Genomic DNA, 21,256 nt, shown 5'->3' on the forward strand with positions numbered 1-21,256 from the left:
TAAGTCACTAATGTTAAACTCTGCAGAAAACTGCAGCTGAAAGATTCCAAAAGTGCTACAAAGCAGTGGAGAAAACATCCTTGACAGGCAGGGTAGGGGGAGAAAATCCCTGTTTGCTCAATGCCAAAGGCAGTGGGGCAAGGATGGAGGGGGGAGGGAATGCATAGAAACTAGGAGCTATAAGCAAACAGTTGTTAAAAACAGCAGAAGGGGCTGAAAAACAAAGCAGCACTTTGACAGCCACAACAAGCACAGGGATCCTCCCAGAGCTGCGAGTCAGGATCAGAATCCAGACAGAATCCACACAGAACTCCTCAGGCTTTGAACTGAGAGCAAAGTACCTTTACCTTGAGGGAAAAAGGAACAGAGTCCTGTTTAAAAAGTAAAAATAAAAACCTTGTAGAATGATTTTTAAGAAACCCTTGGCTTCTGGTGAGGTGGAGCGACCCAGCACCTCACTGGCACCAATGGGAATGTGGAGGCAAAGAGGGGCAGAGGGTCGCAGCCTGCAGCACCTCCCAGGCCAGGCTCTATCGTGGAACAGGTTGTGTGTCCCCACAACACAGCCAACATCACGACATGGGTCAGCCTGAGATGAGGGTCATGAGTGTCCTGCGGTGCTGGGGCTGTCACACCACGGCCCCATCCCACTACATCCCGCTGCCCTCGCCACCTCTCCGCCGTTATCCAGTCACGGGTTTATGAGCTTAAAGCAAAGAGGTTTGTGGCACAATCAAAATAGCTGCTGCTAAGGCAGCTCACGGGATTAGACAGCTAAAGCGCCGTGCCGGCGGTGCTGCAGCCAACTTGGTAGAGCTTGTCTTGCTTCTCTACCTCCAATCTGCCCCCCAGTCCATGGGGCTGAGCTGTGTGCTGCCTCTTCTGCAACAGTGCTTTGGGCTTCAGCCAGTGATGCAGATCAGATGAGCATCGATGCACAATGACCATAAAAATCCCTATGACAAACTCAGTGTGTGTATGAGACTGGTAGTCCATTAACATCACTGTAACTGTGATGAATGGCAAACTTGCCAAATGCAACAGACCAAGTCCAGCCTCATTCCCTGAGCCCCCAAACCCCCACCCTGACCCCCAATGGCACATCCCCAATAGCACCTGCCACAACCACGTGTGATCAGCAAAACACATCCACGTGGCCCAGGTGTGAACTGCAGGGGGAAACTGTGACCAGGATACAACCATGTGGGATGTGAGCTGCACAGACAGTGCTATGAGGACATCTGAGGCAAGCGGCTGCAGCAGCACAGGGAGCATCTGAGGCTGAGTTAAAGCCAGGCACTGAGGGATAAGCTCTCGAGGAGAGCCACGCGTTGCCCAAGGTGCAGCACATCGCTGGAGCCACCCAGGGTCAATTTCTATTGCTCTGTTTCCTTTAAGACCTGTATGAACGCAGGTTGCTCTGACCCATAGATGTGGTGCATTAAGTCCTTGGGCAAATTGCAGCTGGCACAAGATCTGATGCTTATCTGCCTCTGCCATCCTGGCAGCGCAGCCACACAGATCTGATTTCAGTTCGGGCCCCCATGGCAGAGCTGGGCACCATGAACACAGCAGCCCTCCTGGTCAGGCCATTGACTTCAAGGGCATGAGCTGAATGTCTTCGGCATGCTCACCTGCTATTTGGAGTATGTGCTCTGGATGTTTTGAGAGCTGTCAGGCTAAATTTAGGGGCCCAGATAAGGATATCATCCTCTCCTACCCAACAGCAAGGGCATCAGGAACATGGAGAGTGGCCAGAGTGCAGGGCAGCCGCAGCACCAAAGCAATGCATGGAGGCAGAAACTCCTGATTTGGTTACACAGGGGAAAAAAAAGCAAACAAATGCAGTGCTTAGAAATGGCCCAAACTGGATAAGATTTGCTCTAAAACAGCACAAAGTCGAAGCAAACTGTCCCACAGTCACCACAGCACATAATGGGGACACCCCAATCTGTAAAGACCTGCATTCATGGTAAAGAATGCTGGGAGAGCAGAGTATAAGGAAGAGTCTCATGTCTACTGGACAAAGGAAAACAAGGGGAAAAGAAAAGGAAAACAAAGGGAATAGTTAGATCCTCTACATTTAATAAAGATTTGCCAGTGGGTTAAAACCAGCCAAATATCTCTCAAAAGGAAGGGAAAAAAAGCTGTATTCCAGTTCCTGCCAAGTTCCTTTGAGTTCCCATGGTGCGTGCAGGAGCCTGCCTCAGTCCCAGCGCTGGAAAACACAGCTGCAAGGGGCTGGGTGATGCAGGAGGGACACACAGCAGGAGGGGACATGCAATAGGAGGGAGCAGGCAGGAGGATTCAGGCAGAGCTGCTCCCCTTGCAATGCTCCCTATGAGGGTCGGGCAGCAGAAGCAGCTCCATGGGCTGAATTCAATGCCTGGGATCAGAAAATGCCTCCGCAGCCTCCCTGCCCTCCTCTCACTTTCTTCTCTCCCCGCCCTCCAGAAGAGGTTAAAAACAAGTTCTTAAGCAAAACAAACCCAGAAAAAGCTCTGAGTGGGAGTGAGGCGCAGCGATGCCAGGTGATGAGGGGGGAGGAAAAGTCCCCACAGGCAGCAGAGCACAGCTGGAGTCGGGGCTCTGCAGCATCCACACCAAGGCTGGCAGCTATTGCTTACCACAGCATCCTCATGCTATGTAACAACAGATTACAACAGCAGCTCCCCACATTCGCAGCATGGATGAGGCAGGGCTGAGGGGTGAGATGAGAGCCCCAAGGGACTCAGGAAGGGTGTTGTTATCGGACCAAATGTGGGTGAAGTAATTCTTATCAGTTGGGTCTGAAGTAAAAGAGCAGAACTGGGAGCAGCAAAGGCTGCAGGGAGCTCACGGTGCCCACATCCTGTAGCGCTCCCAGCTACACACACCATCAATGGCATGAGGTTGGCTGCTGCCTGGACATAGCAAAGGAGCAGAGGATGTGACATGTTTTTCCCTTGGACTGCATTCACTTAATAATAACAGCAAAGCTCCCGCAGCGCTCCAAGCAGGCAGCACAAGGACTCTGACTTCTCAATACACAACACTCAATGCTTGGACACAGAGCTCTCAGTGCTCCCCTTGGAGCCGGGGGGTGCAGCCCTAAGGGGGTTCAGCTCAGCCCTCTCATAAGCAGGGTGAGGTGAAAAAGCAAATGCTTCCTCTGTGGTTTCCTCCTTGGGATGCACAGAGGTGCTGCCCTGCATGGAGGGTCCCATCCAGATGGGTGCTGCAGCTGCATGCATCCAGAGCCAGCGGGCATTAAAGAGGAGCCCCGGCCACCTGCAGCACTCTGCTTCTGATGTTCTCCGAGTGAAACTTGATGCTGTTCAGCAAGGACACACCTCTTCCAGGGTGTTGTGCAAAATTCTGCATTTTAACGTAGGGACAGGAAATATGAACAGAGCCGGGCAGAGCCCGCAGCAGCACCACCAGTTAGGCCACGGCTCCCCAGCTCCGTGGGAGCAGCTCGAAGTGTTTCCTTCTCTCACCAACCCCACTGTGACTTCCCAGTGCTTTGGGAGCCGCGGCTCCCGCACCAACAGGTTTTGAAGGATTGGCATCGCTGCTGCCTTCAGGAGCAGTTCTGCAGAGGTTGTTTTCCTCCTTTCTCTTCCTGCTCCATTTCCTGCGATGGGTTTGTTGCAAAAGATTCTCATCCCCGTTTTGGGACTGGTTTTGGCCTTCTGTTTTTATTCGTCGAGGGAGAATTTCAAACCTGGTGAGTATCGAAAGGGAATCTGTCCTTAAGTCAAATATTAAAAGCCACACTGGAGCATTTGGCACGGAGATGTGCAGAGGTTGGACCAAGCCTTTGTGGCAGGGCTGAGGACGGAGAGCAGCTTTAGCAGAGATCTGGACTCCAATGGAAGAAGCAACACGCAGCTCCCAGGGCAGCAGGGAGGCAGGGGCTCCTGAAGCAAAGAAGGCTTTGAGCACTTTGCATTCAAGTGTAAGCTAAAGCTTCCAGACATGGTTTTTAAGTGTTGGATCTCAAGTTGTGCAGCATGCACTGTTGGGGTGTTTTTCATTGCAGAATAGCTGGGGTGTTTATAAGTTGCATCCTGATGTGTGAAAAGCTGTTGAGGGAGCTAAGAACTGTGTTTCTATGGTCAGTTTGAGCTGCAGCTGCTCCTGGGTACAGCATTTCCAAGGGAGGGTTAAGATGTGTGGGACAGAGCACGAAGACCTGCATTCAGTTTGCCATTCAATGCTACTTGAAGGCATTAGGGGACTTTATTTTCTTTTCAAATAGGGTTTGGATAAATTAAACCCCTGTGCCTTGATCCCCAGAGATGCTGAAAGGGAAGCGTGTGATCGTCACCGGAGCGAGCACCGGCATCGGGGAGCAGATGGCCTATCACCTGGCACGGATGGGAGCCCACATCCTGGTCACGGCGCGGACGAAGGCGAAGCTGCAGCAAGTAAATGGCAAACTGGGCACTCACACATGCACACACAGACACAGGAAGGCCAACCTCACATCGCAGGTATATGCATAAATACGGGCGCACGGAGCTGCAGCAGCACAGACAGCAGATGTGTGCAGTTCTGCTCACGGGTGTGCAAAGCTAATGCTTTCCAGAGCTCCTGCATGCATAGAAATGGCCCTACTGCAGGCACGCATTGCACGCCCTGTGATGTTTGAATTGCTCGGCGAAGTACACGTCTCCATATGCACAGGCTGCAGCCACACACCCTCATTCCACTGCAGTGATCTATCAGCTCCCGCTCACCCTACACACGCGATTCCAGCACAGACTGCACCGATAAGGAGCCAAATCGCCTTGGGCCACGCATTCACCAAAGGAATAAACTTCAAAGGGAGCCTGAGAGATTCAGAGGCTCCCAGAAACCCTGCAGTGAGGTTTGGGGGCTGGGGTGTGTTTTGGTGAGCTCAGCCCCCAGCTTGCAGGGCTTGATGCGCCACGTTGCATCGCAGGTGGTGGAGAGGTGCCGGGCACTGGGGGCCAGCTCAGCACGGCTGGTCAGCGGCAGCATGGAGGACATGGCCACCACCCGGCAGCTGGTGGAGGTGGCCGAGGCTGAACTGGGTATGTTTGCAGCTCCCCAGCACGCTGCTTTGTTGCTGTGCATTGAAAAAGCAAAAAGAAGTGGGGATGGGAAGAGGTTTCCCCTCATTTTACGCCCTGCAGCCCAGCCTGCATCACTCCAGCAGAGCCTAAATTGCCCACTGGATTTCATCACCGTGCCCTTGTAACATAATGTCCCGATATCACAATCCTGGGTTCCATCACTGCTGCTATCAGGGGTGAAGCCATGCAGCAGCTCATAGCGGCATTGCTGTTGAGGTCATGGGTCATCAATGCAGAATGGCAGTGCTCAGCTCAGTGCTGTGCCTCCCCCTGGGCTACAAATGGGCCCATGTAGCCCAGGAGAAAACTCCCTTGTGCAGTGTTGTGTTCCAAATTGGGGGGGGGGATGGGGAGGAGAAGTCACAACAGTTCTCATCTGGGACAAGTTAGATGAGTCCAGCATGTTTTTATTGGCAGCCACCATCCAGGCAGTCAGGCCACAGCTTTGACCCAAAAAACTGACCCCAAATGACACTGACCCCAAAACATTCTGGTTGCATTGGTTCTGCTGTCAAGAAAGGCTCCATCCTGCCCACAACAGCCCCCCTTCCCACCCTGAACTAATACCCACTCCTCTGCTTCCAGGAGGCCTCGACATGCTGATTCTTAACCACGTTGGCAAGTCGTACTTCAATTACTTTGATGGGGATGTTGGGCATGTCCAGAAGCTCCTGGACATCAACTTCCTGAGCTACGTGGCCATGACAGTCTCTGCCCTTCCCATGCTGAAGCGGAGCGGAGGCAGCATCGTGGTGGTCTCCTCCATGGCAGGTGAGTGGGAACGAGGACTGGGCAGTGGGATACCACAGTCTCCAGGTCTTTTTCACATTTCTTAGTGTTCTGATGCAATCCCACTGCCCCCCCAAGGAGCCTGGTGATTAAACCCCACACCCAGCGGTGCAGAGGAGCTCACGTAGCTCCAGTTCTACAAAGAAAAGGGGAAATGCTGTAATTTCTCACTACGCTGTTCCTCTGACGGCTCGCTGTGGTTTGCCAGGTCAAGATCCTGCAAATGTTTGCAGAGCCTTTTCTAATAAACTTCTGCTAAGTCAGGAGATTAAATTAACAGCAGCTGCAGCCCAGCTCCACTCAGCACCCAGAGGCATGAGATTAAACTTTGCTCCATGGCTGCTGCCTGTTGCTCACACCTGAGCAGTGCTGTGAGATTTGCTGCTGGACTTCAGACTGTAGCAGAGCTGGAGGCTGACAGGACTGCTCTGTAGTCCTGCTGCTCAGGTGCCAGGCTGACGTTTCCCCTAACATTAAACTCCCTTTGGCTAAAATCCTATATCTGATGAAATGCAAAACACAGGTTTACGTGGTGCAGCTTTCCATGCTTTAATGGAACTTCACTCTGTGTCCAGGTAAAGTTGGGTTTCCCTTTACCGTCCCCTACTCTGCAACTAAGTTTGCCCTGGATGGATTTTTCAGCTCCCTGAGGCAGGAATTCAGCATCCAGAGCGTTAACGTTTCCATCACCCTCTGCATCCTTGGCTTCATTGACACTGGTAAGCTCCATCCATTCCATCTGGCTGCACATCATGCTTCCAGCTTCATGCCCTCCCCTCCATTGCCTCCATCTCCAGTGCTGCTTTTCCTGCTGTAGTGGGAGTGAGTGCAACATTGCCTCTGCTCTCAGAGGGCTCCTGCTTCTCTTGCACATGGTCACAGCAGCGATGGTGGGGTTGGACTTGGGGATGTTAGAGCATAGCTCCAACTTTAATGACTCCGTGGTTCTATGAAAATCAACCACTGTGCTCATGCTGGGACAGCCTAAAATTCAATGAGTTTAAGTGGAAGCACTGGTTGTATATCTCCCATTAATCTCACCTAAGAGATAGGTGAGATTACCTACAGTGAGATACGGGAGTGAAAGCATCAGTGGGACCGACTTGAAGCTGCTTCTGTTTTCCAGTGCATAAACTACATCTAACTGTAGCAACAAACGAGGCAGCCTTCCTCAGCCCCCCAGCTCGCTCATTGCAAACAAACCCAGGCAGAGGACAAGCAGCCCGACTGAAACCTCTCTTGTTCCTCAACTAGAGAACGCCATGCGTGCAGCTGCCGACGTTCTCCTGATGTCCCCGGCTCCCAAAGAGGAATGCGCCCTGGAGATCATCAAAGGAGGAACCCTGCGCCAACGCGAGGTGTATTACCGCTATGCATCCACCAAACTGCCTCTGCTGCTGCGGGATTGGGCCGCCGAGCTGCTGGACCTGCTGGTTCGGCAGCGGTACCGCCCCGAGCGGCTGCGGGCAGCCTGAGCTGAGCCGAGCAACGGCACCGCCGGGCCGACAGCCGCCTCTGCTGGCCGCAGATGTGCCTGCAGCCCTCCCTATTTACCTTTAATAACCACCTCGCCCCGAGAGGAGCCGGCTGGGACCCCCCGGCTGTGCTGAGGATTCCTGCAGGTGAGCCCTTCCTGCTTGGAAGCATCCATCCTGGTTGGAGCCGTGCCCTTCCCCAGGCCTGGGGAAAGCAGTAACTAACTGATTATTAAGTGCAGCTTACTAACCTCGTTGTGTGCTCTGCGGGTTTTATGTTGTTTTGTTTTTAACCTCTTTTTTTCCATTACTAAACGCTGCTGCAAATGGGCATCATTCCGTTGACTTGCCTTTCTCTGATCACTGAATATTACAATAAACCATTATTTCATTGGAAGAACAACAGTCTAGCCTGGTTTTCATTTAGCTTAAAGGCCAAGTTCAATGCAAATCTATTCACCAAGTTAACTCTTTGGGGGTACAATCCCTTACACAGACACACGATGCTGCTTTGGTGTTGTTCTGCCCTATATCTGTATGAACCTGCATCACAGTGGTCACTGCTGACCAACAAAGCCTCGTGGCACCAGAGAGGAAGGGAAAAGTGGGCTCAGTTTTAGATGTGAAATGATAAGAAAGAAAGCTGAAATGTACCCACATCTCCATCAGGCAGCAGCTTCCCAAGGTGGCCTCAGAAAAAAACCCCGGACATTGACAGGAGGAGAAGGGTGCAAAGAGTCAGCCCAAAGTCCGGCACAACGCCCTCTATTAGGTTAATGTTTGCTAAACAGCAGCGAGCACAAAAGGAAAAGGACCCAGCAGACCTGCAGGGATCGGCTCAGCGCAGCCATTGCTCTCCCAGGCTACTCATCTGCTCCCACCCAAGTGCTGGCAGAGGGATGGGGCTGCTCCTGAAGGTTCTCATCCCCTTGCTGGGGCTGGGGCTGGCCGTGTATTTTTACTCAGGACCTGGGAATTTCAGCGAAGGTAAGTCATTGAAAATGCACTCCTAGCAGCAGGCAGCCGGGCTGCTGCCCAGCCTGCAGCGCTCAGGGGCCTCCAAAGCATCTGAAAAGCAGAGTGAAGGCAATGGGAGTCCTTCTCCCCACGCAGGAGGAGCATGAGGGTTTGCATGTGGGTCCGCCAGGCTCACATTCTTGCTCTCAGCCAATGGATTTGTTTTGGAAACACGCAGTTAACCTCTGTAAATATTTATTCATTTTCTTTGTCGACTCCTGCCAATTGCAGAGCAGCTCCATGCTGGGCCGGAGCCTGGCTGGGGGCTGCAGCAGCACAGAGGAGCTGTGCACGGTGATGTGATACAGGCTGTGCACAACCCTGAGCTCTGCATCCCCTCCAGAGATGCTCCGGGGGAAGAGAGTGATCGTGACAGGAGCCAGCAGTGGCATTGGGGAGCAGATGGCGTATCACCTGGCACGAATGGGGGCCCACGTGCTGCTCACAGCGCGGACGGAGTCCAAGCTGCAGAAGGTGGGCAGCAGCACTGTGAGCATGGCTGCAATGCAGACCCATGGGCCATCCCATGCTCACAGGGATGCTAGATTCCGGGCAGGCTCCCCAGCACACCACCATAGATTGTATTTTCAATGCTGACAACACAGCATTTCTCCACCCACAGTATTCAGCTACTGCAGAGGAAACGTCCCTCTGAGGACTCTCCCCCAAGCAAAGGGAGGAGGGTTGTCAGCCACCCCCAGCATCCTGGCCAATGCCTCTCTCACTGTCCCCAGGTAGTGGACAAGTGCCTGGATCTGGGTGCTGCATCTGCCCGCTACGTGAGTGGCTCCATGGAAAGCACAGCCTTTGCTGAGGAGGTGGTGAAAGAGGCTGAGAACACCTGGGGTGCGTAGCAGGTGCCCAATACCCTGTGCCACATTTTGGGGCCACCGTGGCCACCACAATGCAGCCCGGGGCTGAGATGCAGGCTGCCAACAGCCAACACACTCTGCTTCCAGGAGGCCTTGACATGCTCATCCTGAACCACATTGGCCAAAGCTTTTTTGACTTCTTCAATGGGGACGTGGATCACGTGCGGAAGCTCATGGAGACCAACTTCCTCAGCTACGTGGCCATGACCACATCTGCCCTGCCTATGCTGAAAGAGAGTGAGGGCAGCATCGTGGTGGTCTCATCTGTTTCAGGTGAGCACACAAGGGCCTGTCTCTCCCTACCATGTCCCTGCCTTGTGCCCTCCCTGCTCATCTCTGTGCTTCTGTCCAGGTAAAGTTGCCTCCCCCTTCACTGCTCCCTACTCTGCGACTAAGTTTGCTTTGGAAGGATTTTACAGCTCCTTGAGGCATGAATTCATCATAGAAAACGTCAACGTTTCCATCACGCTCTGCATCCTGGGCTATATTAACACAGGTAAGCTCAGCGCCAATGAGGCTCAAGGATAAAAAACATAGACCTGGTACAACACAGCTCTCCTTCTGTCACTGCAGAGAGCGCGGTGCGGGCGGTCTCACACGTCATTAATGAAACACCAGCACCCAAAGAGGAATGTGCACTGGAGATCATCCGGAGCGGGGCCCTGCGGCAGCGTGAGCTGCACTACCCTGCCAGAACTGTGACCCCAACGCTGCTGCTGCGGGACCTTGCCCCCGAGTTTCTGGATGGCCTCATCAGGAGCAACTTCCGAGTGGAAAACATCAAGAAAGCACCAGCAGCCCAGGGCTCGGGGCATTAGCACAGCTCTGAGTGGCCAATACTTCCCCATGGGCAGCGGTGCCTCCAACAAAGCCCACCGTGGAGCAGTGCTGGGGACATTTCTGAAAGCAGTGTGGCTGGGAACTGCCTGCACAACATGGGGCACTTGGAGCCCACGACACAACACAAAAATGACTTTTATTTATGCTGCCTGCAAATGGCTCCTCACAATTAAGAGGAGCAGGCAGTGGGGGGCACCAGAAGGGCTCTAAAAGGCCAGAATTAGGAGTGGGCTGGGGGATGCAGGCAGCATCCAGACCCCAGCTGCTCCATCTCACCCACATCCCTCCCAAAGGAGGAGTTAGTCAAAAGGTTATGGATATGGAAGGCATCGGACCTGTAGAGAACAACCCCCATTAACCACCCAGCAAAAGCAAACAGAGGGTCCTCATACTACAATGTTATTTCCCTGTACTCTTACTTCCGAGCAGTAAATCCTATATTACTTTGTGATATCTGTGGTTTGAGTTTTGTTCCTCTTCCACTGGAGTATGCGCAGAGCACCTCTCAGCACGCAGCTGCTTAAACCCACCCCATGATTTGCATTAATACAGCTTTCACTTCTCTAAGACCTTAATGAATTTCTGCTGTTCGTGACCTGTCCTAAAACACTCTTTTTTTCCCCCTCCTTTTCAATCTGTGAGAAACCTTACAATAATAGCATTACTCCCTGGATTTCCCCTACCCCCAAAGCAACCTGGAGTGATTGGGTCACCCAGTGCTGCTGAAGCCCCAGGATCAGTGCTGATAAGGGAGGTGGCTGTGGGGACAGGAGGCAGTGGGAGCTGCTGGCACCCCAAGATAACCCCACACCCCATGCTGCGCGAGCAGGACAGGAACCAGGGCTCGGGCTGCAGCCCCAACGCTTCCTGTTCGACAGAAAGAAACACAGCAAAGCAGTAGCAGCACGAAGTTGTGGGAATATAGAGGACAGTGTTTGTGCCCTGCAGCACCGGGGCACAGCCAGGTAAGTGCCTGCAGCCCTGCAGCTCCAGCGCTGCCCCCTCACCACGCACCTTCTTCCACCTCTCTGTGATGGACACGGGGAGGTGGTAACATGAACCGGCATGAAACGTTCCTTGTTGTTTGTTTCCCTCGAAGCAAGAAACGTAACAGGTTGGAAAGCAAAGCTAAAGGACACGGTTGGTAATTAGAGAGGGTAACTTCGGGCAGCGGCAGAAGGATATAAGGTATTTGCTCACCAAGAAGGCCTCAACGCTTTGCTCAGCTCTGGGTGAGTAATGGACCGTGTGTTTCCTTAAGCCTTACTTTGGTTTACAACAGCTTCTGGTTAACCCAAGTGCTGCAAGGCAGCTTGAGGGATGCCTAGGTGGGCAACGGGGCCCCAGTGGGGCCATAAATGGGAACAGCAGGGTCATTATGGTATGGATAATAACATGTGCAAATAGCCCGCTCAGCCTCTCATAGCCCCAAACCCCTCCTGTTGGAAGCACATGGCAGTAAGAACCACCCAAAAAGAGGAACGTTGCTGGAATCACCCAGGAAGCATCAGGTAAAAATTAGAGATGCTTCAGAAGATTTTGGAGGCTTCACAGAATGGGATATTCAGACAAACACAGAGAACAGGGAGCGCCACCCATCTCCTATAAGCACCGGATCACCCAGCCCCACAGCCCTGTGTTGCAGCAGTGCTGTGGTTTGCAGGCACTTCCTCTGCCCTGTGCAGGAGCAACACGTTGGTTGGTGGCACATCCAGACCAAAGGAGAGGCTTAGTGCAGACTAACAAGCATGGATGTGTTATATACATAAATGGGTTTTTACTTGCTCACATTCTTTCCCCTCTGTTAAACTCAGCGACTTCCTAATTGCTTGAGACAGAACGAGACCAACAAAGGTTTGCTGGGAGGAAACTCACCCTGCAGATGTGTGCTATAGTGCAGGAACTCAGCTGCCCACCTGGTGTGGACCACAGAACACCCCCAAACACTGGGCAGAGGTGGAATTTGTGCCCAAGGCAAAGTGGTAGCAGCTGGGTCAGCACCCACCCCACCGAGCAGCAGGATGGGATGGGTTACACAGTCAGCACCAGACAACAAACACATCCCACTATAAACCCCACCACCCCTTGGTTTTGACAGGACGGGGGGTACCACCATGATCAGCCCCCCAGAACGGGCCCGACCACGGCGTGCAGGTGAGAGCTACGAGGAGAAGTGTGAGCGGCGGCAGGAGACACGTGAAGCCCTGCGGCGCCGTGGCCATGCACACAGCACCCGACGTCCAGGACGCATTGAGGAGCAGCCACAGAGCCCACGGCAGCGTGAGTTCCTGCGTAGGAGGAACCTGGGGGGCACTGCAGGGGAGCTCAGTGCACCTATCCTGCTACAGGTAATGCTTCACCCCCCACCACGTCAAGGCCTGATGCACAAAGTGGCTGCATGCCTGCAAAACTGCATTTGTTTATGGACTGCAGCAGCTGAGGGCAAAGGGTGGTGATGCACTGGAACAGGTTGCCCAGGGAGGTTGTGGATGCCCCATCGCTGCAGGCATTCAAGGCCAGGCTGGATGTAGCTCTGACACCCATTTCTCATTGCAGCGCCCATGGAGTCACCCCGTGTGCCCATCCACACTCCCCCCACTTGGGCTCAGCAGTCCTACATGCATTTTGGCTGAAGCCATCCCTGGGCCACACACCTCTACAAGCACCCGAGGTAGGTGAGGGATGCTCAGTGGTCCTTCTTCTTCCCCTGAGCATCACAGCTCCATGTCCCCACTGCTCCTGGTTACAGCTGCTCCTCAGCAGAGCTCAGCACATGCACAGAGAGGAGCTTTGGGGCCCCAGGTGCATCCTCTTGCTTTTATTTCCACAGGAACTCAGACTCCTGCAAGCACAAGGCTGAAGGACTCAGGCCAACAGACAGAGTAAGCTCTGCTACCCCTGGCACAACCCAACCATGCCCACTGCCTGCTGCCATAACACACAGCCTGCAGACACCTGCACTGTGCACCACAATGGCAGAGCTGGTATCTGGGCTGCTGTAAGGGCCTGTATTCACCTCACAAGCGTGCTCTCTTTTTCCATTTCAGCTGTGGAAATACAGTTTTCAGTAAGGTAAGCGATATACACACAATATACAGCCCCATCCCCACTGTTGCCTCCAGCTGATCTCAAAGTGTTTGGCTGTTGTTGCCCATTTGTTATTTGTTTGTGAACTGAAACAACCCCATGGTCTGAAATACTTCCCCTTTCCTGCAGGAAATTGTGCAGCTTTCTGGCTACCTGAAGGTAGGCACCAGGCACCACGAGCAGCCCTGGAGCAAGAACAACCATATGTTTTTATCATTATCAGACCAAGGGCTGCTTCCCCACAGGAGGCACTGCACCGTGAGCTGCTGCTCAAGCAGAAGATGGTGATCCTGCAGGAGCTGCTCGCCACGCTGCTTCACGCCTCTGAGAAGTCCTGGCAGGTACAGGCAGCTGGGGGCTTTGCCATGGGGCAGGGACAGGTAGACTGCACAACCACAGCCCCATATATCTAACTTATATATATCTGGGTCTTAGCATAGCACTTTGGAGATGCTACACGTGCAGCGCTGTCTGCAAAACAGAATGCTTCTTTTCTTGCTCTCCCCTTTCTGTTTAGAGCAAGCTGAATGCAAACTCAGAATGCAATTGAAGGGACATGTGCTTGCAATTTCTCACTCTGTCCTTATCAGGAGGTGAAATGGAGGCAATGCATTTTAGGGCTCATTCTTTAGGGACATATGAAGCATTTTATGTAGGGTTACCAAATCAGATATTAATACACGGTTCATCATACCATCAAAAAAGGGGTTTGAAAGTTCCGTTTGGGGCACAAAAGCAGTGATAGGATGAGAGGGTATAAAAAACAACAGTGTTAGATATGCTGTGGTTAGAAGCTTCCGCCTTCGCTTGCTTCTTCAAATATAATGCAGAAGGAAAAAACACCGACACACTGCATGAAGCAGCCATGAAACCTCAGATTAGAAACAGGTGGGTGCACTTTGCTTCTTGCTGTCTCTGCTGCAGAAGGGAGGCTTCCCTCTGCCTTACATTGGGGACTATGAATGAAGCTAATTCACTCACTGTGTTGGGAGGGGGCTGCTCTGTGGGTGGGTTTGGATGTCCCTTGTATGTTATGGCAGCTTTTAATTCCTTCCAGTATTTGGGGTTTTAAAGTCCTGGGAATGCAGGTACATGGGTGATCTGGCAGCAGCTGTTGGTCACAGAGTGATTTAAGGGATGCTCATGGATGCTTCTAGTTTGAAGGAGCAAGTGCATGCTGTGCAGGATGGAAGCATTGCAGTGCTGGGGGGATCAGTCCCCTGGATCCTACCATGGTTTTACCTCCAGGATGGAGACTCTCCTGCCACAGCTCTGGTGCTCAGTTCTTGTCTGTTGTAAAACTGATGGTTTCAAAAGTACCGGCAGGTGCAGAAAGCATAGTCTCTCCTATGGCTAGTAAGAGTAAATTACTTTAGAGCTGTCCTCTTCTTAAAGATTATTTCTTTAATACATTTGCTTCCCTTCCTGCCTTCTAAAGTTGAGCCCAATGCTTGGAAGCGCCTTACAGCCCTGTAGAATATAAGCTTTGTCACATCCCATGCTTTACTGTGACTTTGTGGATCCATTCTGCCAGCACAAGCACTGTGTTTGTGCAAAGTGGAAGCCCTCTAGAAAAAGCAATTCTTGCTTTACACCAGCTATTCCAAAGGGTTCACAAAGGAGTATCACAAACAGTTTATCAAGACACTGAAGTGGCTCTTAGAGAGAAATGCAGAAACTTCTGGTCAGAACAACAACAACTACTGCCATCCCACGTATCTGCACATACCCACTCAGTCTGCTAACAGGCAGTTTATTCCCTTTAGGGAAATCTCAATACCGTATGTTCTCCTGCCAACTTATAAGCTGAATCTCTATAAAAGCAGCCTGCCAGCTCATTTCTCCTTTATAGCATAGGAAAGGGCTGGTCCTCTGCTGCCCTGTACTTCATACAGCACACAACAACCATGAAACACCACTGCCCTCCTTTGTGAGTCTCTGCATACAGCACAACAAATGAACCACAGAGGAAAGACAGGCATAATAACTCATATTTTAAAATGCTCTTCAATATGCCACCTACTTTCTAAGGGGACACGGCCCTCAGGCTATTTCTGTACTGACAACCGAACTGGGAAGCTTTATTCTTTGGGACTGTAAACTTATTCCTGTGCCAATTTAAACACTGCTAAGACACCAGAGAGTCAGGTTTGGCTTGGGTCTGACAGCTCTTCCCACAACATCAAGGAGCTGCTTATTCAGAAGCCCAGCTTCAAACAGCAGCAAGCAGAGATGATAATGATGCTCTCAGTATCAGTAGTGAACAAACAGTGTATATGAACTCTGCTAGAAATTTTACCTGAATTTGTATGCAGTCTGGTTACACAAAACCGAAGTAAAAAGCCTAACAAACAGTGAGATGATAATAGGAAAAATGAACCCTTGTTGTTATCCATCCTCCTGGGCCAGGCAGGGAGGATGGACCCCTGGGTCTCCATGTGTAAAGGTTTAACTTCCTCCACAACCCACTTATCCTGAGACTGAATAAGAACTGAAATTACTTTGACCAAATTTAACCACAATATTATAGAAGAAAATGGACAAAATACTCCCAAAGTGTTGGAAGGCAGAATGTGTAAATTGTGATTACACACATTGGTTCAATTGTTTTTTGTCCAGGGTCAGCTGAATGAAGATAAACTCAAGTGTAAACTGAGGGCACTGGAAAATCAGCTGCAGGCCTGTACCCAGGTAAGGTCTGATGGTTTGAGCAACAAGCAAGGGTGAAGAAAGGCATGAAAAACTGAATCATGTCATTGGGTCAGGTCTCAGTTTCTACAGTAATCTGATTAGATACGGATCTGAAAAGTATTTTTCCTCTTTGCTGAAGCAACGTTTCACAGCACATTAGTAGCTGCATTTACACAGAGTGGATTTGCTAATATTCAGTCTTAGTGAGATTAGGAATATGTCCGATAAAACCCCTCCAGCACACTAATTCTTCCTTTAAAGAGTTACTCAAAGGAGTGTGTGAAGAAGATCCTGATAGAGATGGAGGACCAGAAGCAGACCTACGAGCAGAAAGCAAAGGAGGCTCTGCAGAAAATGCTCGAGGACAAACTCCAAGCTGAGCAACAGCTGCAAAACTCTCAGGTAAGAAACACATTTGACACCTGGCTTTGCTTTAATCTTATCCTGCCCCCTCATTTCAGGGATAGGCAGCAACCAGTTTACCATTTACAAAGATGCAAAATCAGTTATTTTTTTGTTACTGTTACCACCCCAAGTCCAAAAGTAATAACAACCTGTGCTCATTTTGTGCTGTTTTTAATGACCTCTTCCCCCAGAGATGCCTGGCAGTGACAAGGGAGGACCTTGCCCTCTGGAAGGAGCACTACACAATGCTCAAATCCGAGTGGGCCCAGATGGCCAAGGCACACAACGAGCTCAAGAGCAACCTCCACACCCTGCAAAGCCAACTGCAGGTACATCAGACCCCTGTGGGAGCAATGCCATGGCCCAAGGGAGCCCATGTTTTCTGATTTGCAAACAGCCCATAGGCTGAGATCACCAAAGGGCTTTTGCATTAAATGAAGTGCTGTTACTTCACATCCAGCCCTTGCTTTTTGCCACAGCACATGGCCACACAAAACGAGGAGCTCTGCCAGGCCCTGGATCTCCTGCAGCACGAGCATGCTGAGCTCCAGCAGCACGCTGACAACCTGCAGCAGGACAACCAGCTCCAAGCCAAGCAGATCCGCAACATCGAAGGTACCATTCCTCCAGGGAAGGGCAGACAGCAAGGAGATAATCTGAAAGCCTTGGAGCCAATACACCCAAAGCAATCCCTACCTGAATGCATTGCACACCTCTTGCAGAGAGCCTTTGGTTTCCATAGGGTCTCAAATGAAAGATTAAAAGGGTTTCAAAAAGAAGGGTGGAATGGGAAACTCAAACCTGCATGCAGATATTTGCATGAACGCTGGTTTTCTTATTATTTCAGGTAAATTGCAAAAAGAGCAAAATCAGAAGCTAATATTGGAGGCAACAATCAGCCAACTGCACAGTGAGTAACACAAAGAAGCGCAATGTGAAAGCTCTGCATTACTGCTGTAGCAATGACTGTGACTTGTTTCGTCCCCAGACCTGATGCAGAACCAGACCAACGAGCAGAAAACACAGGACGTGATGGTGCAAAGGAAAGGTCAGCAAACTTTCTAACTTCCACCTAAAGCTGCCATGACTTGACATGGGAATGTCAGAAGTGACTCCAGGAGAAGTCTGTATTTGTTTAGAATAAAGGATTATATTAAAACTATGCAAAACTAGTAATGATTCCGCGATTATATTTTGGTAGTTAACATTAAAACACAAGTGTATTTATGAGGCAGATGGTTTACAAGAAAATAAAGAGTTTTAATTCCAAGTTCTATTTCAGTGGCTATGCCATTTTGGAACAAAATCATCAGTTTGAAGCTGCAATTACAGCTGTACTTCTAGAAAGCAGTAAAAGACACTTAAACTCCCCTTCCATTGCTGGTAACTGCTTGGAAGCATTTCTCTAAAGACCATCAGCTTTCATCTACAGGAGAGGCATGATAACCAACTGAGCTCTTCTCTGTGCAGAGATTGCAAATATTAGCTTTAAACTGTGCTGAGTAGAGAAGCTACAAAGCAAACTGGAGGCCAAGATGTGTTTCTCACCAGTGGCCTGTTTTCTAGATCAGGTTTTCACCATGCAGACCCCACCTCTCACTCCTGCCAAGGAAATGCAGAATGTTCTGTCCAAGCATCCCAAGGAGAAGGCAGAAGAAAGCCTGAGGGATGAGATGCAGGAAAGGACATCCCAGCTTACAGCAAAGGAGAAAGAGGTGAGGAAGTTACTGCTGGGACAAAGCGACCCAGCCAGGGATTAAGGTGCCTTTTAGGTGCTCTCAGGAGCATAAAAAACAGCATATTAAAGCTCCTGGAGGCAGACAGAGCTACAGGCTGCACCTGGTATCCACCACAAGGATTTTCTCTGCTTTATTTCTGTTTTGATACCAGCCTCAGATGAAGCTCACAGCATCTGCAGGCAAGGACCGGGCACCAAGCAACCATATCTAGAACCACTGCTTCAGGCAAACTCATTTCTGCTCACAGGAAATAAGATAAAGCCAATCTTTAAGAACCAAAGTCTTAACCATAAAGGAAGCATGGGAGGGGGAACTACAAGGAGGGCTCATAAATAACAGGAAAGTTTGCAAATAACAACAAACAACCCCCTCAGTTTTGTGACCTTCTGCAAGGTGCTTACCACACAAGCACTTATTTGAGGACATAACACCAATAGCACAGACTGCCCTCCATCCCACACATCTTACTGCAGAACTCAGATAACAGGGACTTATTAAAAAAATAAGATCTATGACTTACCAAAGCTGAGAAGCACATCAGGACGTGTTCCACTAACTACTCCAGGACTGTGTCCACACCACCTGGGGAAGGGGCTTAGCTGAGTATAATCACAGCAAAGAGAACAGCTGTGGGTGCCAGCTGCATTGGCTTGCACAGGACATGAACCCTGCCATGATTTTACACTCCACATCTTCCTCCTGATCTGTGCTTGGTCAGAAGAAATAGTTATTCTTTTCTCTCTCACACATAATGTGAAAGATGGCAGTAGGAGCAAGCAGATCACAGGATGGGAGCAGCCAGGGCACTGCCTGCGCCCCCACCTAACACTGAAACCTGCTCTGTCCTTTGTAGGTATGTATGGGCACACGAGCAGCAGAAGGGCAAATCCCCCCTCGTCACACTGCTCTCATACAGGTGAACCACCAGCTGCTGTAGGAGCCCTGAGTGCTGGGGTGCTTGAAGTCACAGGGCTCCCTCCTCCTGACCCATACCTCCATTCTTCTTCTCCCCTCCAGTGCCAGGAGCTGCGTGCAGAGCTGGAGGCGCTGAGCGAGGAGTATCGCTGCTGCTTGAGCCGCCTGCACCAGTGCCGCCAGGAGCTCAACCAAAGCCAGACGGTGAAGGTGGGACCGACTTTCACCCCTTCCTTGTGGCAGCTGTACATCACTCTGGGAAACACTCCTTTATTTGGGGGCAGTGTGGAAGGATGAGCAGGTTTCTTCTCCCCATCATCTCATGGTTATGCTTGTTTCCTTTTTGCAGACACAACGTGGTAACTGGCTCCCTCTTCTGCTGGCAGTGATAGTAGTGGCCACAGCTGCTGTGCTGGCCATGAGCACCTCCTCAGTGACCTCCATGCAGAACTGACTCCTGACCTTCTGGCAGCAACCTGCCCTCACTGCAGTCCTCCTTCTGCCACTCCTTGCCTGCTTCATACCCCAAGCTGGTCTTGGCCAGACAAACTGACATAGCTCCAATAAATGTGGGGAGATCAACCTTCTCTTCCCTGTGTTGGTTATTCTTCAACTGAGGGCTGCACTGAACAAAGCCATTCAACTGGCACCTCTTGGACTCATGGGGGCAGTAGGGACCATGTGTCCTGTGCGTTTTGGAGCCAAGCTGTATGCATGTAGAGAAACAACAATGCAAGTCCCTTCATTTAATGTTTCAGTGCATGGGAAATATTCCACCCTGCACTATCTTTACTGACATCCAGCAATAAAACCAGGCCTGCAAGCCACCCAACCTGAGCACCAACTGCCCAGCTCAGCTTGTCTCGTGGCCAAACACCCTCAGCCATGTCTGCTTCTCTCTCATGCTCAGCACCACGTTAATTTGACAGAGCCATGTTTTTCCACCCATCAGAGCTATGCAGGCTTTATGGCAGTGCTTGTCCTTTGCTAAGTGTGGGCTCAGACACGAGGCGTGACACCACATCACACGCACAGTAAAGAGCCTACAACAAACTTCACAAACTAAGAATACTGCCGCGTTAGCATTTCTTTATTAATCCTCAGTCGTTCACAGCAAATAAATACACCCAATAACACACTCCACAGTCAGGATCCAGGCTGCGGAGCTGCTCTGTGTGTTTATCCACATACTTGGGACTTGCATGGACTTGATCCACACCTGGCCTGAGCGGTCAGGCCCGAATGCATCTGGTTGGTGCTCGGGGCCTCTCTAAAGTGGGTTCCCCACCTCACTCCCTGAGGCATGTGAGGAACAGGGTGAAAAGCCAGTGTTTGTCTGTCTGTTTGTCACAAGGCAACTGCTGGCAGCGACACCACCTCGCTGGAAATGCAGAGATCGATGAAGTCACTCTGTGCACTGAAGTCATCCCTCAGCTCTTTGCTCCAGGCGTCCAACACCTCCTTCAGCTCCATGCAGAGGCTCTCAGGGATACTGAAGGAATAGATCTGCACCCGAAGCCCTCCCTGTATCCTAGGGCAGGAAGCGTGGACTGTGAACACCCTGAGTGGTGTCAGCGCCAGGCAGTTCTCAGCACCCTCCTCCACTGGGAAGGTGTAGGCTGCTGGATAACCCAGCAGCACCCCAAACACAGTGCAAAGATTCCAGCCCGTGGCCACGACCTCACTACAGGACACAGGGCTGTTGGCAGCCTCCTCCGCAGCCATGAGGTGGGCCAGGAGGGCCTCGAGGTGACGCCTGATGGCTGCAGCCTCAGCTGGGCCGCAGAGTGCAGGACTGGACCGCGTTGCTGCCACATCCATGAACGGTGCAGGGTGGGCATGGAGTGCGGCTTCTAGATGTCGACGAGCACGGCCTGGGTGCAGCAGCAACACCTCACCCTCCATACCCAGCAGGTGCAGGCGGCACAGGCCCAGCCCAGCCTCCTGCAACTGCTCCACGTAGCTCCGCAGCTCAGCGGGTCCTGCTGCCCCGTAGTCGTATAGCAAGGCAGGCTTCAGCCCCACAGCCACCGCCAGCACCTCTCCAGCCAGCTGCAGGGCACGGGCAGCCGCCAGCCTCCGCTTAGACCCGGCCCCCAGCGCCTCCCGAGCCGCCGCCACCAGCTGTGGGGCGGGCAGGGCACGCTGAGCCTCGTCGCGGCCTGCAGGGCCCATAGCCAGGCCTCGGCCTAGAGTAGCGGCGCACCCGGCGCCCACGGCTTCCGGCCCGGCCACAGCGCTACGCAACACTGGGGCGGAGCGGCCTATGGCGGCGGGGCCGGCCTCAGTGAGGCGGAGCTGCTGCCTCGTAATCCCGAACACGAAATAAGGCGTAGCAGTCA

General features: G+C 51.6%; 4 protein-coding genes across 14 annotated transcripts; 3 read left to right on the forward strand and 1 right to left on the reverse strand.

The window, feature by feature from the left end:
- Positions 1-3,359: 3,359 nt before the first annotated feature.
- On the forward strand, positions 3,360-7,748 carry LOC107324849 (11-beta-hydroxysteroid dehydrogenase 1). 5 transcript variants are annotated; one of them, XM_085526867.1, is made up of 6 exons: positions 3,360-3,709; positions 4,282-4,478; positions 4,931-5,042; positions 5,670-5,855; positions 6,449-6,592; positions 7,128-7,748. In XM_085526867.1, the coding sequence occupies exons 1-6, from the start codon at positions 3,622-3,624 to the stop codon at positions 7,346-7,348; spliced, it is 948 nt and encodes a 315-aa protein (XP_085382993.1). In that variant the 5' UTR covers positions 3,360-3,621; the 3' UTR covers positions 7,349-7,748. The 5 variants fall into 5 exon arrangements, with proteins under 5 accessions (XP_085382993.1, XP_085382995.1, XP_015740716.1 ...); XM_085526869.1 differs by having other exon boundaries at positions 4,282-4,412; positions 7,000-7,748; XM_015885230.3 differs by having other exon boundaries at positions 4,282-4,412.
- Positions 7,749-8,143: 395 nt separating this feature from the next.
- LOC107324848 (11-beta-hydroxysteroid dehydrogenase 1-like) lies at positions 8,144-10,528 on the forward strand. The gene is made up of 6 exons (XM_015885229.3): positions 8,144-8,335; positions 8,709-8,839; positions 9,100-9,211; positions 9,325-9,510; positions 9,590-9,733; positions 9,811-10,528. Exons 1-6 carry the CDS (start codon positions 8,248-8,250, stop codon positions 10,053-10,055), a joined length of 906 nt encoding a protein of 301 aa, XP_015740715.2. The 5' UTR covers positions 8,144-8,247; the 3' UTR covers positions 10,056-10,528.
- Positions 10,529-10,852: 324 nt separating this feature from the next.
- TRAF3IP3 (TRAF3 interacting protein 3) lies at positions 10,853-19,496 on the forward strand. 7 transcript variants are annotated; one of them, XM_085526861.1, is made up of 18 exons: positions 10,853-11,042; positions 11,177-11,309; positions 12,176-12,425; positions 12,634-12,748; positions 12,908-12,959; positions 13,125-13,149; positions 13,294-13,323; positions 13,410-13,505; positions 15,784-15,855; positions 16,117-16,257; positions 16,452-16,589; positions 16,740-16,875; positions 17,108-17,170; positions 17,249-17,308; positions 17,827-17,975; positions 18,853-18,915; positions 19,017-19,124; positions 19,264-19,496. In XM_085526861.1, the coding sequence occupies exons 3-18, from the start codon at positions 12,192-12,194 to the stop codon at positions 19,366-19,368; spliced, it is 1,587 nt and encodes a 528-aa protein (XP_085382987.1). In that variant the 5' UTR covers positions 10,853-11,042; positions 11,177-11,309; positions 12,176-12,191; the 3' UTR covers positions 19,369-19,496. The 7 variants fall into 7 exon arrangements, 4 of the variants coding, with proteins under 4 accessions (XP_085382987.1, XP_085382988.1, XP_085382989.1 ...); XR_014938674.1 differs by lacking the exon at positions 18,853-18,915 and having other exon boundaries at positions 16,721-16,875; XR_014938672.1 differs by lacking the exon at positions 18,853-18,915 and having other exon boundaries at positions 17,832-17,975.
- A 490-nt stretch (positions 19,497-19,986) lies between these two features.
- Positions 19,987-21,255, reverse strand: C38H1orf74 (chromosome 38 C1orf74 homolog). Its single transcript, XM_015885227.3, has one exon. It carries the CDS (start codon positions 21,087-21,089, stop codon positions 20,262-20,264), a length of 828 nt encoding a protein of 275 aa, XP_015740713.3. The 5' UTR covers positions 21,090-21,255; the 3' UTR covers positions 19,987-20,261.
- Position 21,256: the final 1 nt, after the last annotated feature.

This window comes from Coturnix japonica, chromosome 38 (assembly GCF_054131305.1).
Source record: "Coturnix japonica strain WE chromosome 38, WE-NBRP24, whole genome shotgun sequence".
NCBI classification, from domain to species: Eukaryota; Metazoa; Chordata; class Aves; order Galliformes; family Phasianidae; genus Coturnix; species Coturnix japonica.

What these genes read in the sequence shown, in the direction of transcription:
- LOC107324849 (XM_085526867.1), top strand. Translation starts at nt 3,622, where the DNA reads ATGGGTTTGTTGCAAAAGATTCTCATCCCCGTTTTGGGACTGGTTTTG. An exon ending in GGTGGTCTCCTCCATGGCAG is followed by an intron (nt 5,856 to 6,448) that starts GTGAGTGGGAAC and finishes CTCTGTGTCCAG; the next exon opens with GTAAAGTTGGGTTTCCCTTT. An exon ending in CCTTGGCTTCATTGACACTG is followed by an intron (nt 6,593 to 7,127) that starts GTAAGCTCCATC and finishes TTCCTCAACTAG; the next exon opens with AGAACGCCATGCGTGCAGCT.
- LOC107324848 (XM_015885229.3), top strand. Translation starts at nt 8,248, where the DNA reads ATGGGGCTGCTCCTGAAGGTTCTCATCCCCTTGCTGGGGCTGGGGCTG. An exon ending in CGGAGTCCAAGCTGCAGAAG is followed by an intron (nt 8,840 to 9,099) that starts GTGGGCAGCAGC and finishes CACTGTCCCCAG; the next exon opens with GTAGTGGACAAGTGCCTGGA. An exon ending in AGAGGCTGAGAACACCTGGG is followed by an intron (nt 9,212 to 9,324) that starts GTGCGTAGCAGG and finishes CTCTGCTTCCAG; the next exon opens with GAGGCCTTGACATGCTCATC.
- TRAF3IP3 (XM_085526861.1), top strand. Translation starts at nt 12,192, where the DNA reads ATGATCAGCCCCCCAGAACGGGCCCGACCACGGCGTGCAGGTGAGAGC. An exon ending in AGCTTTCTGGCTACCTGAAG is followed by an intron (nt 13,324 to 13,409) that starts GTAGGCACCAGG and finishes GCTTCCCCACAG; the next exon opens with GAGGCACTGCACCGTGAGCT. An exon ending in CCCTGCAAAGCCAACTGCAG is followed by an intron (nt 16,590 to 16,739) that starts GTACATCAGACC and finishes TTTTTGCCACAG; the next exon opens with CACATGGCCACACAAAACGA.
- C38H1orf74 (XM_015885227.3), bottom strand. Translation starts at nt 21,089, where the DNA reads ATGGGCCCTGCAGGCCGCGACGAGGCTCAGCGTGCCCTGCCCGCCCCA.